General features: G+C 43.8%; 1 protein-coding gene across 2 annotated transcripts; it reads left to right on the forward strand.

The window, feature by feature from the left end:
- The first annotated feature begins 1,333 nt into the window (after positions 1–1,333).
- LOC135386901 (uncharacterized) lies at positions 1,334–10,210 on the forward strand. Of its 2 annotated transcripts, XM_064616399.1 has the most exons (11): positions 1,334–1,443; positions 3,792–4,029; positions 4,196–4,339; positions 4,414–4,515; positions 5,393–5,512; positions 5,688–5,792; positions 6,243–6,372; positions 7,170–7,235; positions 7,376–7,581; positions 8,029–8,188; positions 8,648–10,210. In XM_064616399.1, the coding sequence occupies exons 2-7, from the start codon at positions 3,846–3,848 to the stop codon at positions 6,284–6,286; spliced, it is 699 nt and encodes a 232-aa protein (XP_064472469.1). In that variant the 5' UTR covers positions 1,334–1,443; positions 3,792–3,845; the 3' UTR covers positions 6,287–6,372; positions 7,170–7,235; positions 7,376–7,581; positions 8,029–8,188; positions 8,648–10,210. The 2 variants fall into 2 exon arrangements, with proteins under 2 accessions (XP_064472469.1, XP_064472468.1); XM_064616398.1 differs by lacking the exons at positions 6,243–6,372; positions 7,170–7,235; positions 7,376–7,581; positions 8,029–8,188; positions 8,648–10,210 and having other exon boundaries at positions 1,334–4,029.
- The last annotated feature ends 4,824 nt before the right edge of the window (positions 10,211–15,034 follow it).

Consider the following 15,034-nt stretch of genomic DNA (forward strand, 5'->3'; position numbering starts at 1 on the left):
GTTGTACACATGGTTAAAACTGATGAGAGGTTCGTCCCCCAGCAAAAGCGCTGGGTGAAGAGGAATCCTATACTTGTAAAACAGTGAGAAGTGTTGTTGACGATGGTGTTCGTGATGAGCGCAAACTATGAGTATATGCATAACGGACAAGGCTGTCCCGCAATGCTCGCACTGTGGTATCTGCTCGCCTCGGAGAAGATACCCGTGTGTTAAGAAGGTGTGTCCAGCTCTCAGACGGCTGAACAGAACTTCATTTAATCGGTTTTCGAAGTGTTGTGCACACTGTCTTATCCGTGGTTTGATAGTGTGCAATTTGTTCACAGTTTGCATGTCCCAAGAGCTTTGCCATTCTTTGTTGATAACATGTCTGAGGTCTCTCAGGAGATCACTGAGAGGAATCTCAAATGCCGTAATGTCGGTATCCTGAGCAGCAGCGGCAGCACGATCCGCGCTCTCATTTCCCTTTATGCCTACATGGCTGGGCACCCAACAAATGCGTAAATTGTGGCCCTTTCCTTGTATAAGACTCGCAAGATACTGTGCTCGTCTTACCAGCAGGTTTTTGTGCATGTGGAGACCACATATGGCATGAACTGCACTAAGAGAGTCTGCCCATACAACCAGGAACGTCCGAAGGACGTCCCATATTGGTCGTATGTCTGCGTCTTAGGCGGATGTCGAATGGACGTCTACGGGATATCCGCTTAGGATATTTTTAATGTCCTGGCACAGTCAGGGTGGGACAAATGTTATGGACGTCCGCAGGATCTCTTTGTTATGTTCGCTTGGGATTTCAAAATTTCATCGGAAATAAGAAAGAACAGGCATATTGTCCAAGAGAGGCCCTCGTTCTAGAACAGTCCTATACGGGCCTAAATGTTCGCGTTAAATATTGTCGACAAAAAAGAAGAGAAATCTTGCTTCCATCCTAAGCACGCGACAAAGCAACATCCCCACTGTTTGGCTTTTTTTTTTTTTTTGCAGAAGGTCGCGCAACAGCTTCTTTCTAAAAAGAACGACAATGCGAGAACTATATATATCATATCAACCACCTAGAACGCGCGCTTGCCGCAAGTGCTGTATGGCTCCGGCCGCCTTTAAAAAATCAAACCTTTCTATTGCGTGTCCATTTATCATTACTTTAGATTTTAAAACATTATTTGAGGATTTGCTTGCAATAAGTAGTTGAACCCCAATGTATGCTTAAATATCATATAATAACGCGCAAGCGGCGGAAGCTGAAGGCCCGATGTCACATATGTTTCGGTTTCGCTTTGTGACGTGTTAATAAGGATATCATCATCGCTATCGCTATTACCACTGGCTAGCATGGCGTTCTGTCATGTCGTCTGTTTATGTTCGCCCAGCTCTTGTCATCCCGTTAATCTTGCTGATCTTGTGCCCATCCTGTGCAATCGATGATTTCTATCCTAGCCGGAGTGCGTAAGTAATCTCGTTAAGCAAGGCGTTACGCTTTAAACCGTAGCTTTTCGTCTGAATATTGTACATATGCTGTAGCGTGCAGGGCTGCCTATGTACAGTTGTGAGCAATGCCTAAAGTCAGTGACAAGCGACACATTTACCACAAGGCGTATAGGCAGTCAGATAGGACATTGGCTGCTTGTCATGTAGAAAGGGAGCCGACGGGCGCTGGTCCTTCGACCGCAGCCAGCCCTTTAAGTGAATCGTACGTAGGTCGTAGTGAAAGTGACATACCCAGCGACGCTTCACCAGTTTCATCAGATAGCACAAGCCTCCCTGAAGAGTCTGATGAGGAGCTACAGCCCACTCTAGTGCACGTCAGTAGAACGGAACCGAATACTTTGTCCGACATTGCACATAGTGTAAATGTACTTTCCGTTGGATCTATAGACAGGGACTTGGTAACGACATCAGAAGTATCTACAGATCTCTCGATCCTGGATAGAATACGAGTTTGGGCTGTGAACCACAATGTAACTCATGCAGCAGTGACGGCTTTGCTGAAGGTGCTCAGAACTCATCCTGCCCACGCTGATTTTCCCTCTGATGCCCGTACGTTACTAGGAACACCACGTAACACAGGAGCGAAGATTTCTCCCCTATGCAATGGCAAGTACTGCCACTTTGGGGTAGCAGCAGGTCTTCAGTCACTCTTCAACATCTCGGACTGTTTGCCTTCAGTTTTGCAGCTTATCATAAGCATCGATGGCCTCCCCATCAGCAAAAGCTCGAAACTTCAGCTGTGGCCCATTCAGTGTACAGTCAAGCACTCTTGTAAGAGTGCAGTATTCCTGGTTGGTGTCTACGCAGGGACAGAAAAACCTGCTTCCGCAAATGAGTTTTTGAGTCCATTAGTTAGCGATCTCAAACAGTTGTGTTCGGACGGGATAACGATTAATGATCAAACCAGCCGTGTCGTAATTGAGAGCTTTGTATGCGATTCCCCAGCTCGTGCATTTGTGCTTTCTACGAAGGGACACAATGCACGTTCAGGGTGCCCCAAGTGCACTGTGTAAGGTGAATACAAAGTAAACCGGATGTGCTTTGTGGACATGAACGCACCACTGAGAACAGATGAGAGTTTCCGCGAACAGCAGGATTCAGACTACCATAAGGGCACATCTGTTCTAACTGAACTCGAAATTGACTGTATTTCTGCTGTGCCCCTTGATTACATGCATTTGATATGCTTGGGGGTTATGAGGAAGCTGCTATTGTTGTGGACCAGCAACCCTATGACAGCAGTTGGGCCAGGTGATAGGCAAACCATATCCGAATTGAATAGCTCTCTTGCAGCGCACATGCCAGTAGAATTTTGTAGAAAACCGAGGTCTCTGCAGGAGCTAGACCGCTGGAAGGCGACAGAGTTCAGGATGGTACTCCTTTACACTGGACCTTGCATTTTGAAAGGCAATTTGCCAAGTGACATGTACACGAACTTTGTTGTCCTTCATTGCGCAATATCCATACTTGCCAAGGAAGGACTCAGTCAAGATCATTGTAGCTATGCTGACTCTCTCCTGCGCTTGTTTGTTGCACGGTTTGCGCAACTATATGGTGATCATCACGTGTCACTAAATGTCCACTGCTGCGTACATCTGGCTAAAGACGTGCAAAACCATGGGGCGTTAGACACTTTCAGTGCATTCCCATTTGAAAATAACATGAAGTTTTTGAAGCGACATCTGCGGAAGTACGAAACACCTCTAGAGCAGCTCTACAACAGGTTTGCTGAAAGACAGAACACGTTGGCAGTATGTAGACAATTGTCAGCAGGTGTTGAACTTCGCCACCCACATTCGTCTGGACCATTGCTGCCAGAATGCACAGGCCCACAATTCAGCACTGTAAAACTTCGTGGTTGTACCTTGAAAGTTACTGAAGGTGACAACTGCTGTGCAGTAGGGCAACATATAATTCAGATAGAGAACTTTGCTACTTTACGGTCCACACGGGAGGTCTGCATTTTAGGTCGTGAATTCCGTGTCAAAGAAGACTTGTATGTGAAACCATTTGCATCATCACGTATTGGAGCCCATGTAGTATCTCACCTATCTCAGCTAAAATGTTGGCCACTCACTGGGGTGAAAAAAATGGTGAAGCTTCCGTTCAGGGGACATCACGTAGTCATGCCATTGCTACATGGATTATTTCAGTGAGTGGTGTAACAGTTGACTGCCGTTACCTGAACCCAGATTATGGTGCATTGATTTATTATTATTGTCCTAGAGCTTTTGTATTTGTTTGCATCGGTACTGTTGTTGTACATTTCTCGATCTATCTCACATGTATTTGTCTTTTTTGTTAAGTGCTCTTGAGATTCTTTAAAAGGCCCCTGTGACAACATCTCTCAACGTGTGGGAATGTTTGCAATTGCGCACTTCGTTGAACGCAATGAGATTGAAGTCGTTCCTGCCACTTGGATTAGTGGAACCCTGTGTAAGTGGCCTCAGGGTTCTACCGATAGGGCTAAGCGACTCATCTTGAAAGCATGTCCTCCTGAAGACACCTGGGTCAGCTACAAAGTCATCGTCCGGGGTATTTACTGTGAGTAGCCTAGTCCGATCATCTGTGAACACGTGTACACAATTGAGATGTTTTGAATATTTTTGCTTAGTGGACTCATTTTCATCCTAAGAAAGAAGCCACCTGACATTGTTGTTTACCCTACAACTGACATGGGATTTCACATTTTTGTTATTGTTATTTTCAGCTACGTATGCAGAAGCTCGAAGAAAGTTAAACGATCTGCAGTACCATTCGGATGTCAACTCTGAAGCTGAAATGAACACAAGAAAACGAAATCGTCTTCCGCCTAAACGTTTTTGCGAGGAATCGTCCGAAGAATCTGATGGGGGTGCGTATACTTTGCTAACTTAGTACGGTTGGTGTACTAAGAAAGTGGTGGTGAAACAGTTACTTGCTTTATAGACAAAAACCAAAATGTACCCCCCTTCCCTCCTGAAAAGTCTGGAGAAAAGGGACGCCATGGTAGTCTATCACAAAGGAACTCCGCAGAGCATGTAGGAAAATGTAAGTTAATTATTACGGATATGTTTGATTAACAAAGTAAGGTGATGCAGCAAGGTATTTTTTGAATTATATCTTTTGATCCTCATTCAGTGAAGCGACTCCTGTGCAATTTTGTGCTAAGTGGCATTTCTTGCCCTATTTTATACAGATATGTAGTTTTGTGCCAAAGTGCTCGAAACAGAGAATCGTCTGACATTGATGTCTGCACACTTATCACTGCCACTGGATGCAGTCACTGGAGAGAGGTTGATATTTTCTCCTTTCATCATCACGTTCGTCGCTTGAAAGATCTCGCACGCCTGCTCACTCCTGTTGTTGTCAAATCAAGCCTTTTGTTATCCTGAAACAACTGTCAAAGCCCATGTGTTGGGCATAGTTTCAGATGGACGTCTATTGCATACTTCTCGTTCATTTAAGTTTTTACTAGTTTCCAGCAGCTGTGACTGCGTGGGCTCGGCACAAGTGGGTCGAGTTCAGTGTCAAATAGGTATGAACTCAACCCAGTTACCCTTAAAGGGAATACTGTGGGTGTGGATCGCGGGAGCAACATGTCCTGATTAGTGTTTTCGATCTTGGTTGCAAACACGGCAGGCACAAAATGACCACACTTGAGCCTGGCCTCAAAATATTAATAGGTTAACAGCAGTGACAGAAACCCTTCAAAAGCATTGAGGCAAAATCTGTGCATGTGACCCAACAAATTACTTGGAAGTTTGCGACCTTTTGTTGTTCAATTATTGCTACTGCTTTGCTTATTGCTCCGACCACTTCAATCAGTGTGTCAGTATGTACAACCGCCACTATAAGGTAGTGTTGTGTGTGTTTTCAGTTCTGGTAGGGAGTATGTTTGTTATGACCATGTTCTAACATTCCTTAGCGAAAAAAAGGAGGCCACCTCCTTTGCTGGAAGAAACTGACGAGGAAGACCTTTTGCTAGATGTGCCACCTGACTTTCCATCGCAGTGTCCATCTTCCTCTAACCTGCAGTACTCAGGAGGTGAATATTGGTTTCTCTAAAAGTAACGTTTATCACTATTACACACTGCAGCGTGCAGCAACAAAAATCTGAGGCATTTCACTTTTATCACCTACTCCCTTATAAAGATAGGTGATATGCAGAATCTTGTTACGCTTTTATATATTAAGGTCTGGACGTATCATTTGGTTTGTAGAGCAAAGCCAGTGCCCACCTTCTTTGCCAAATGAAAATCCCGAGGAGAACAATGGACCTGGTATCACAGCTTCACAGGGAGTGTTCACAGAGCATGTAGCAAGATGTAAGTTAAAAACTACTAAATATTTGTTTTGCAAGACGAGCTTTTTAAGACTAGACGTAGTGGACTGATGCAGTAGAGGCTGTCCAGTAAGTTGTAATACTTATACACATGCTTCAAAGAGAGCTGACACCTAGCATTTTGGGCCACAGCATCTCAAGTCAGTCACTGTAGATGAGTTGGTCAGATTCTGTACAGGACAGTCACTGTGAGATGTACGTTAAACATTTTCTGTGTAGGGAGGAGCGCTAATGAATGGTGAGAAACGTGAGCAAGTAAGCGCAATAATGCTGTTTGACGGGTCATGTAACTGTCTCGCTTATGCAGCCTTTTTTGGGTTCTTTAAATTTTCCAACAGAATATAAAAGGTTGTACGTGTCGGGGGGGGGGGGAAACTTTTTGTGCTGCTAAGGAATAAGTGCCATATCGTGATTACGTGATAATATTCTGCAGCAAAAAAAAAGGAAGTCACCTGCTCTACGAAACAAAGAGGATGACATTTTGTTTGATGTACCTCCTGCTCAGCGTAACACCTCACACCTGACTTCCAGCAACTCTCAATGCCCTGGTGACTCTACGATAAGTGCGTTATACTTATTTATTTTTCTCTGTGTTCATTTAACTGTAACACTAGAGTCAAATATTGCTAATGCTCTCGTTACAAAGCGGAAAAATGGGAAATGAGGAGTACAGGGCATATAAGGGCATCCACAATGCAGGGCCTATAAACGTTCGGACTATTTATAAAGGTCCAGTACCATTATTATACCCAGACTACGTACAGACATACACCTTCCCTGTTGTATTTTTCTGGCTAGTAATGTTTCTTCAATACAGGAGCACACATTGTACAGTTTCACTTTGTATTCCCTTTTTATGTGTTCTTGCAGATTTTGACACTTCTCCAAAATGTGACTTTTTTCTTTCGTAACAATTCTTAAAATACCATTTTGGGATAGTTATGGGGTTTACTATAGTGAAATCGCCTGGTAACATGCGGGACTGACTACGTATGAATTTTGAATCAAATTTGAAATTCAGTATGATGCACTTTACGAGCATGCAGAAAATGAAAGTAACCCAGTCATTCATGTGTTGTAATTTAAAGGTGATGTATGTGTTCCAATTTTTTTTTTTTTTTTTGCTTTGTGTGCATGATTGAAATTTTTAAATAATACTCATATCAGTAATGGATGCAGCATGCATGTAACTACTTTGCCTTTCGTTCGATATCTGCTTTTGTTACACATGAAAAATGGCAGATGTCATAGTTAAGAGAGGTTGCAACAGTTTGAAATTGTTTCTGTAGCAGTTCGCAAATGTGGATCGCGTATATGTGCATATCTTCTTCATCACTCATCTTCTGTTTCGCTTCTACAGTGTCTGAAATAATGCCTACCGAGATACACAGGATCCCGCCCTTCGAGCAACGGACGTCTCAAGAAGGTATCGCTATATTAGGATTTAAGTCTCCATTAGTTTCCTACTGTATTGCCAACTTTGGTGTGCAGTGCTGTCACCTTTCCATTTCATGACTTTAAATCTCTTTTACTGACTGGTGTTTACCTGCCTGTTCATGTCATCAGAGTGCAACAAGCAGATTTTACGGCTACTTCATGTGCTGCGACTCACACAACAGCAGCACGGGGAGATTCTCCAGGAGCTCTGCAAACAACGTGTCGTCATTAATGAGGCTACAGAGATGCCCCTGCTTGTCGAGTCGCCATTCACCCTTGTTGAGACTTTGGAAGCGTTTAACACCTCGTTGGATGAAATCAAAGAAAGACGCCTAGTAAGTGTTTTCATTCTTCCACGTTTATGGACATGTATACAGAGGCGAAAGCATATACTAATTGTGTTTATCTTTCGCTATCAATTTTTGTATTTTTGCTGGTACGTGCCTTCTCAGACCATTTCAGGGTCGCCTGACCTGTCCAGTGCTAGTGTCTCGTATAACCTTAAGAACAGTATCCTGGTGATTGTTTTTTTGAGCTAATTGATATTTATAGTTCTGCTGTTCGCTTCTACTGTTCTCTTCAACTCTTACAGTTTCTCAAAAGGTAGTCTAGCCCCATGCACCTACACCCATTTCAGTTAAACTTCAACACTAGTGTAAATTCGTGTGCCTAGTTTCATATGAATGCTTTGAAGTATGGAATTAAAATGACTAAATACAAAGCTTAGGGATGAAATTATGGGTGTCATTAGCACAGGCTTGCCATTATATAATTCCTTTCAGGTGAAGGAGTTGGCCCAACTTGGGGGAAATGACGTAAGAGTTGCCACACGAAGAATGCTGGGATACCTGATGAAAGATGAAACCGCAGCAGAGTACAGCTGGCTTGGCAAGAAAGGGAAAAGGAAGTTTGCATTTTTGAAGTTCCCACAAGTGATCGTCAGTAAGTATGAAATGTGGTTATAAGTCCCCTATACTATTTCGGTGTAGTGTGGAATTCAATGCCTTGCTGTATGCTGGGGAACGACATTTGAAATAAAGCCCCGCGATCAAATTCCTGTTCCTACTACAGCATATATGGGTTTTGGTTCAATTAGACGAGGTTTAAATTAATTCGTACCAAAAAACCAATTAGTCTCATGCTGGGTTGTCAGGAATTTAGGGGCCGGAAATAGCACAGGGAACATCATGGGTAGGATACAACTTCTCAATTATCTGACTTATATGTGCTGCATATTCTCGCAAACTCTCGCAGGTGATAAATTCATTTCTTGTCTGATCAAGCTACAGGGATCGCAAGCACGTTCTGCAAACAGTTCTGCTCTTATGAAATAATAAGAATTTATGGCTACTTTGCTAATGTCATGGTTCCTTCACTTACAAGTGGAACTTCACTTTTCAGAGGCGATTAGGATGAACAAGAACATGAGCATGGCAACACAGGATGAAGTAGAAAGCACAATCAAGACTTGGTTACGTCACGCAAAGGAGAGATGTGGTAACAAGTCAGCCCCGGATGATTAATGGTTCCTGTCGCAACAGCAAGTAACTGGACAGTTGTGTTTTTGCCAGTGAGCGAGTAGCCTGGTGTCTCCCACATGCACCGTATCATCACCACGTGAAGCACCATACTTGAAATTGCAATTTTAATGTACATTTGCTTTTGGCGTAAGCTAAGCTTTTATATATTCTTGCACTTAACAATTTTTCCACTTTTGTATTTTGTAGAGGGTTTAGCAGCAACAGGTGTTCCTGCTAGAGTGTTATTTAACTGCCTTTAAGACATTCAGTCAAAAGTTGTCATTGCTCTTTCAACAAGTAAGTTGGTGGTGTGCACGTTGGTGCGAGTGACGTATGGCTTGATATTGTATCAACTTTTATGGGAAGAAAAGCTTTACATTTCAGTGTCATTCACGAGCTGTGATATTTTTATGCCACTGTTGCCTTTCCTTTTACTGACAAAGAACATGTTATAAACATTCTGATAACCATATCATTGTGTCTGTGATACAGGCTGTGCCTGTGGGATTTCGGTCACTAGTTAAAAGTATTTTTGTATTCTTAAAGCTGGTTGTTGCAATGTACAGCATAACCTGCTGTTCCTACTGCTTTCTGTACCTTAGGCAGAGTATGCCAAATATGTGATGTTTTGTTTTTACCTCTCTTTTGTAGTGCAATTTTGTAATGTTGTCAGTATGTTTAATGCAGGCCCAGTCCAAAATATCCTGCTTGTTCAGCTGGACCTCTGTGTGTTGAGGCTCAGCTAGTTCACTTTTTTTGGAACATTGCATTCACTATACAGATATATTCATTGCTATCCTTACTATGTTACTACGAGGTAGTGTACGTTTGTGTCACGGTTAAACCAGAAATGCTTAGTACTTGTAGTGTATTGAAGTATATATGTTCATGCTCTCCGAATGCTAGTCTGTGAAGCTACAGTGTTTTCTATGCTGCATTTTTAAGTGCCAACCTGCGTTGAAGTGAAAATTTAAGTGTGTTCTGGAGCACAAATTTCCTGAAACCTTTGTATTGAGCATTGTCGTTTTCATGCTATATTTTTTTACGGAATGACCAGAAAAAATTTTACACTGGTATCAGCGCCAAAGTGCTTCCCAAGGAGAGGGCTCTCACATATCTCAGTTTGAAAAAAATCGGAGAGGTCGACGGGACCAACCTGCCTGATCTGACGTGGAATCACCCAATTATGCAAATGCATGTTCCATGAAACAAACGTGCATCACATATAGTTTTCTACCCTTGATGTGTATAATTGTCTGTTTGATTTGGCAGTGTTCTGAAATAAATTTTGAACCATAGCAACGTAGGTATGTCACTCCTTCTGGATGGTGGAACAAACCACATGATGTGGCTTGTCCCCCAATTACACCCAGAGCACACTGGGCCAAAAGGGGAGGGGTACGACCCCAAAGATACGTCCTGTAATTGTCCGGAAAATGTCATGTCGGACGTTCTCGGGATTAAAAATAGAACGTCCGATGATGTTGCAATGAACGACCTAGGGACAGCCGAATGATGGTCTCTTGGACAAAACAGGATGTCACTGGGATATCCTGAAGTCCAGAGCATGATGTTATGTGGATGTCACAGGGATGTCTTTGTGTTGTCTGGGTGTGTATATAACAGATGATGATGTGTGCGTTTGCAAGATATGGTTGAGCGCAACAATGATGCCATAAACCTCAGCACTAAAAACTGACAAAATATTGCTTAAACGGTGTGGCTTAGTGCATACGCCAGATACCATGGCACATGATACTCCTGTATTTGTTTTCGAAGCATCAGTGTATATTTCCACATGGTCGCCAAAGTTTTGCTTGAGGGCTTCAAATTCTTGTTGTATCTGCAAGGCTGGGCATTTCTGTTTGTCAAATTTCAGAAGAGTTGTATCATGTTGTACAGGCGGATACCAAGGAGATACCAGCTTACTGCACAACAAGGGCGGTAGATTATAGCTCGTAAAATTGTAACGTTCTACATCCCGCTGGACACGAATACTAAATGGAGCCACAGCATTTGGCTTATTAATAAAGAGCCGTTGGAAACAAGTGCTGGTTACAGTGGAGTGTGCAGGATGCTGTGGATAGCTCCTTACTCTCAGCCCATAAGACACTGCAAGGTAAAAGCGTCGCCTTTCCAAGGACCACTCGTTTGACTCAACATATAAGCTTTGAACCGGTGTGGTTCTAAAAGCCCCAAGTACCAGCCGCAAGCCAAGGTGGTGCAGTGGGTCGAGAGCTTTCAGGACTGATAAGCGTGCTGATCCATATGCAACACATCCATAATCTAGTTTAGAACGAACAACAGAACTGTATATGCGGCGAAGTGTCTCTCTGTCTGCACCCCAGGAACGGTGTGAGATGGTTTTAAGAATATTTAAAGATTTCAAGCATTTTGCTTTCAAGATCTTGACGTGCGGCACGAAAGTGAGTTTTTTATCAAAGATGACGCCAAGGAATTTGTGTTCCTCATGTACAGCAAGAGCGTGACCATCAATAGTCAGTGTGGGGTCTGGGTACAGTCCCCTTCTCCTGGAAAACAGGACACAAACAGTTTTTTCTGAAGAGAATTTAAAACCATTTTGATTGGCCCATTTCAGCAGTTTGTTAATTGCGAGTTGCAGCTGCCTCTCACAAGTACTCAAATTTCTGGACGAATAAGAAATCTGTACATCGTCCACATACAAAGAGTATGAAATAGAAGGGGGAATAACGCTTGCTACTGAGTTCATTTTAACTATAAAAAGTGTTACGCTTAGTACTGAACCTTGTGGAACTCCGTTTTCTTGAATAAAAGGTCGCGACAGCGTTGTTCCCAGTTGAACTCTGAAGGTCCTACCTTGTAAAAAGTTGGTTATGCAACTGAGAAGTCGGCCCCGTACTCCTAATGAGTAAAGGTCTCGGACGATACCATACCGCGAAGCAGTATCATAGGCCTTTTCTAAGTCAAAGAAAACAGATGCACAGTGATTTCCTCTGACAAAGGCCTCTCGAATAGTGGATTCCAACCGGATGAGGTGGTCTGCTGTCGACCGTGCATTTCGGAAACCACACTGGTTATTATTAAGACAGTTATTAACCTCAAGATAGTACATCAGTCGGTTGTTAACTATCCTCTCGAAAGTTTTTCCCAGACAGCTTGTCAGTGCGACAGGTCGGTAACTAGTTGGGTTTGAAGCATCCTTCCCAGGCTTCAGGAAGGGGATGACCGTTGCTACCTTCCATGTTGATGGCATTTGGCCCTTTTCCCAGACATTATTAAAAAACTTAAGCAAACATTCTTTAGATTCACTTGACAGGTGAGTGAGCATAGAATATGCAATGCGGTCTGGCCCCGGGGCACTGACCTTTACTGAAGACAGTGCTCTCAGGAGCTCTACCATGGTAAAGGGCTTGTTATATAGAAGGTTCTCACCACCTGTGACTGGAATGGCTTGTTTTTCAGCTTGTTGCTTTGTAGAGAGGAAATCCTTGTTGTAATGAGAAGAACTCGATATGTTATGAAAATGCTGACCGAGGAGGTCAGCCTGCTCGCCCAAGTTCTGATATGGGGCCCCATTTACCTGAAGTAAGGGGATAGAAAAGCCTGTATAATCTCCTTTAATTTTCCGAAGTCTATCCCAAACCACCTTTGATGGAGTGTTGTGTGTCAAGGAAGAGATAAAACTGCACCACGAAGAGCGCTTGGCCTGCTTTCTCGTCCATTTGGCTTTCGCCCGTGCTCTTTTAAATGCAAGGAGGTTCTCTGGAGTGGGGTATCTGCGAAAGATACCCCAAGCTGTTCTGTTCTTTGCGTGTTTTCCCACAATCGTTTGTCCACCAAGGTTTGGGACGCTTGGGGAGACGACCAGATGTCTGTGGCACATATTTCAAAGCAGCATTTATTATTGCATTTGTTATAACATTATTAGCTTCTTCAATGCTAGTATCCTCAAAAGATAATGATACGAGGTTGGCTTCTTTCTGAAACAAGTTCCAGTCTGCCTCAGAAAGTTTCCATCGTGGAGGTCGTGACCTTAAAGAATTTGTTGGACCACGAAATTTTATAATGATAGGAAAGTGGTCACTACCACGAGGGTTTTGTTCAACTGACCACTCCAGACGTGAAAAAAGTGCAGGACTGCACAGCGAAATGTCTAAAGAAGAGAAACTTTGCGTTGAAGAATTTACGTATGTTGGTACCCTGAATTTAGGAGACATAATGGCCTTGAGAGAAGAACCCTCTCCAACATTTTCCCCCGTCTATCTAGTTTTGAGCTGCCCCACAAGGGATTGTGAGCATTAAAGTCGCCTGAGATGATGTAGGGCTGAGGAAGTTGATCGCATAGCTTTTCAAGTTCTCTTTGTTCTATCAATGATGATGGTGGCAAGTATAATGAACACACAGTCAAGACAGTGTCAAGGCAGACTTGAACGGCAACTGCCTCCAAGTCTGTGACAAGCGGAAGTTGTCTTGCAGCTATACTCTGTGGGAGGACCACAGCCACTCCGCCAGATGCACGAGCCCCAGTTGTACGGTCCTTCCTAAAAATATTATGTCTACGGAAAGGATTATAATTTTCTTCGTGTAAGTATGTTTCTTGTAAGCAGAAGCAGACGGCACTGTACTTTTCAAACAGGTCATGTATATCATCTATGTTAGTGTGAAGGCCTCGACAGTTCCACTGAAGGAATACTTGCCCCATGATGAAAGTGTGAATTAACAAGAACAAAGGGAGACTGGCCATTGTGTGTATTAAGGAGGTACAACCCTTGGTGGGGGTAATTTCTGTTTATCTTGGGACTTGCCCCTACCTCGGCCTCCTTGTTTCTCTTTTTGCTCCTTCTTTTGGGAAGGAGCACGTGGGTTAGATGAACTGGGGAGACTTGACGATGATTTCTGCGACATGCAGTCATCATCATCGAGCTCCATGTTGTGTGTGTCTGTCTGGACTGAACTCCCAGTGAGCCCATCCCAGACTGAAAGTACACCATCAACCTCTGCAGAGGCTGTGGTCACGATTTCCTGGCTGCCCATTTGAGCAGCCGGAGCCAACGGAGGGAAACTCTCCGCAGGCTGTTGTTGTGTTTGAGGAGCTTGGAGTAAAGACCCAGACGTCTGGGTCTCTACGGATTTCGTCGGTGGCGTCGCTCCCCTACGCACCACCGCCGCATAACCGCCTCTTTTGGCAAACTCAAATTTTGTTTTTGCTTCTTTGTATGTGATGTTTTCAGTTGCTTTAATCCTCAAGATGTCTTTTTCTTGTTGCCACTGAGGGCAGGACCGTGAATAGACTGGGTGATTGCCACTGCAGTTTGCACACTTAATCTTATTCTGACAGGTTTCTGCTGTATGATTTTGGTCTGTATCGGCACACTTTGGGCAGGTAGTGCGTCCCCGGCAGACCTGCGATCCGTGCCCAAAACGTTGGCACTTAAAGCAACAACGTGGGTTAGGAACGTAAGGTCGCACGGGGCAGTTGATATATCCTGCTTTGATGTCTGTCGGAAGTTTGTGCAGCTGAAAGGAAAGTACGATATGTTTGGTCGGGATTTCTTTGCCGTCTTGGCGCATTACAATCCGCTGGGCTTTTACTACACCCTGATCTTTCAGGCCTTCCTCGACCTCAGAGTTAGAACAGTCGAGAAGCTCATGTTGTGATATTACGCCCTTTATGATGTTGAGTGTCCTATGTTCGGAAATCGTAACTGACACATCGCTAATTCTATTGATGGAGAGTAGTGTGGTGCTTTGCAGTTTCGTTTGTACTTCGATTTGTATATCTCCTGTCGGCAGTTTCTTTGCTGTGTAGGATTTCCCAATGATTTTCTCAAGCTCCCTAGCAACGACAAACGGTGATATTTTGGTCAAAGGCTTCGTATTGTCTTCTCCGTGGATAATAAGAAACTTGGCAAACCAAGGTTCTGGAGTGAAGTCTAGTATCTGGGTTGGCTGTGCATCGGTGCGGTGCCGCTTGCGGCGCCGATCTTGATGTTTATAATTCTCAGTATCCATAAAAGGAAAGTACTGTTTCAGTGTAGCAGGCGTGTCACCCACCATCGAGCCCAACACGAGGGCACGCCCGGCGCGCCAACACTTACCTCTACACTGTACCCGAGTGCAGCTTCTGGAGAGTGAATGGACTGCCTTAGGTTGACCCTTGCCGCCAAAGAAGGTGAAAAGGAGGAAAGATAGAAGGAGAGAAGAAGAAAGAAAAAGTGACGAAAAGCGAGATGGCGACTAGCTGAATAGTCCTGGCCGGGCCTTCCAGGACCACCCGTCTATGGGA

Source organism: Ornithodoros turicata, chromosome 3 (assembly GCF_037126465.1).
Source record: "Ornithodoros turicata isolate Travis chromosome 3, ASM3712646v1, whole genome shotgun sequence".
NCBI lineage: Eukaryota > Metazoa > Arthropoda > Arachnida > Ixodida > Argasidae > Ornithodoros > Ornithodoros turicata.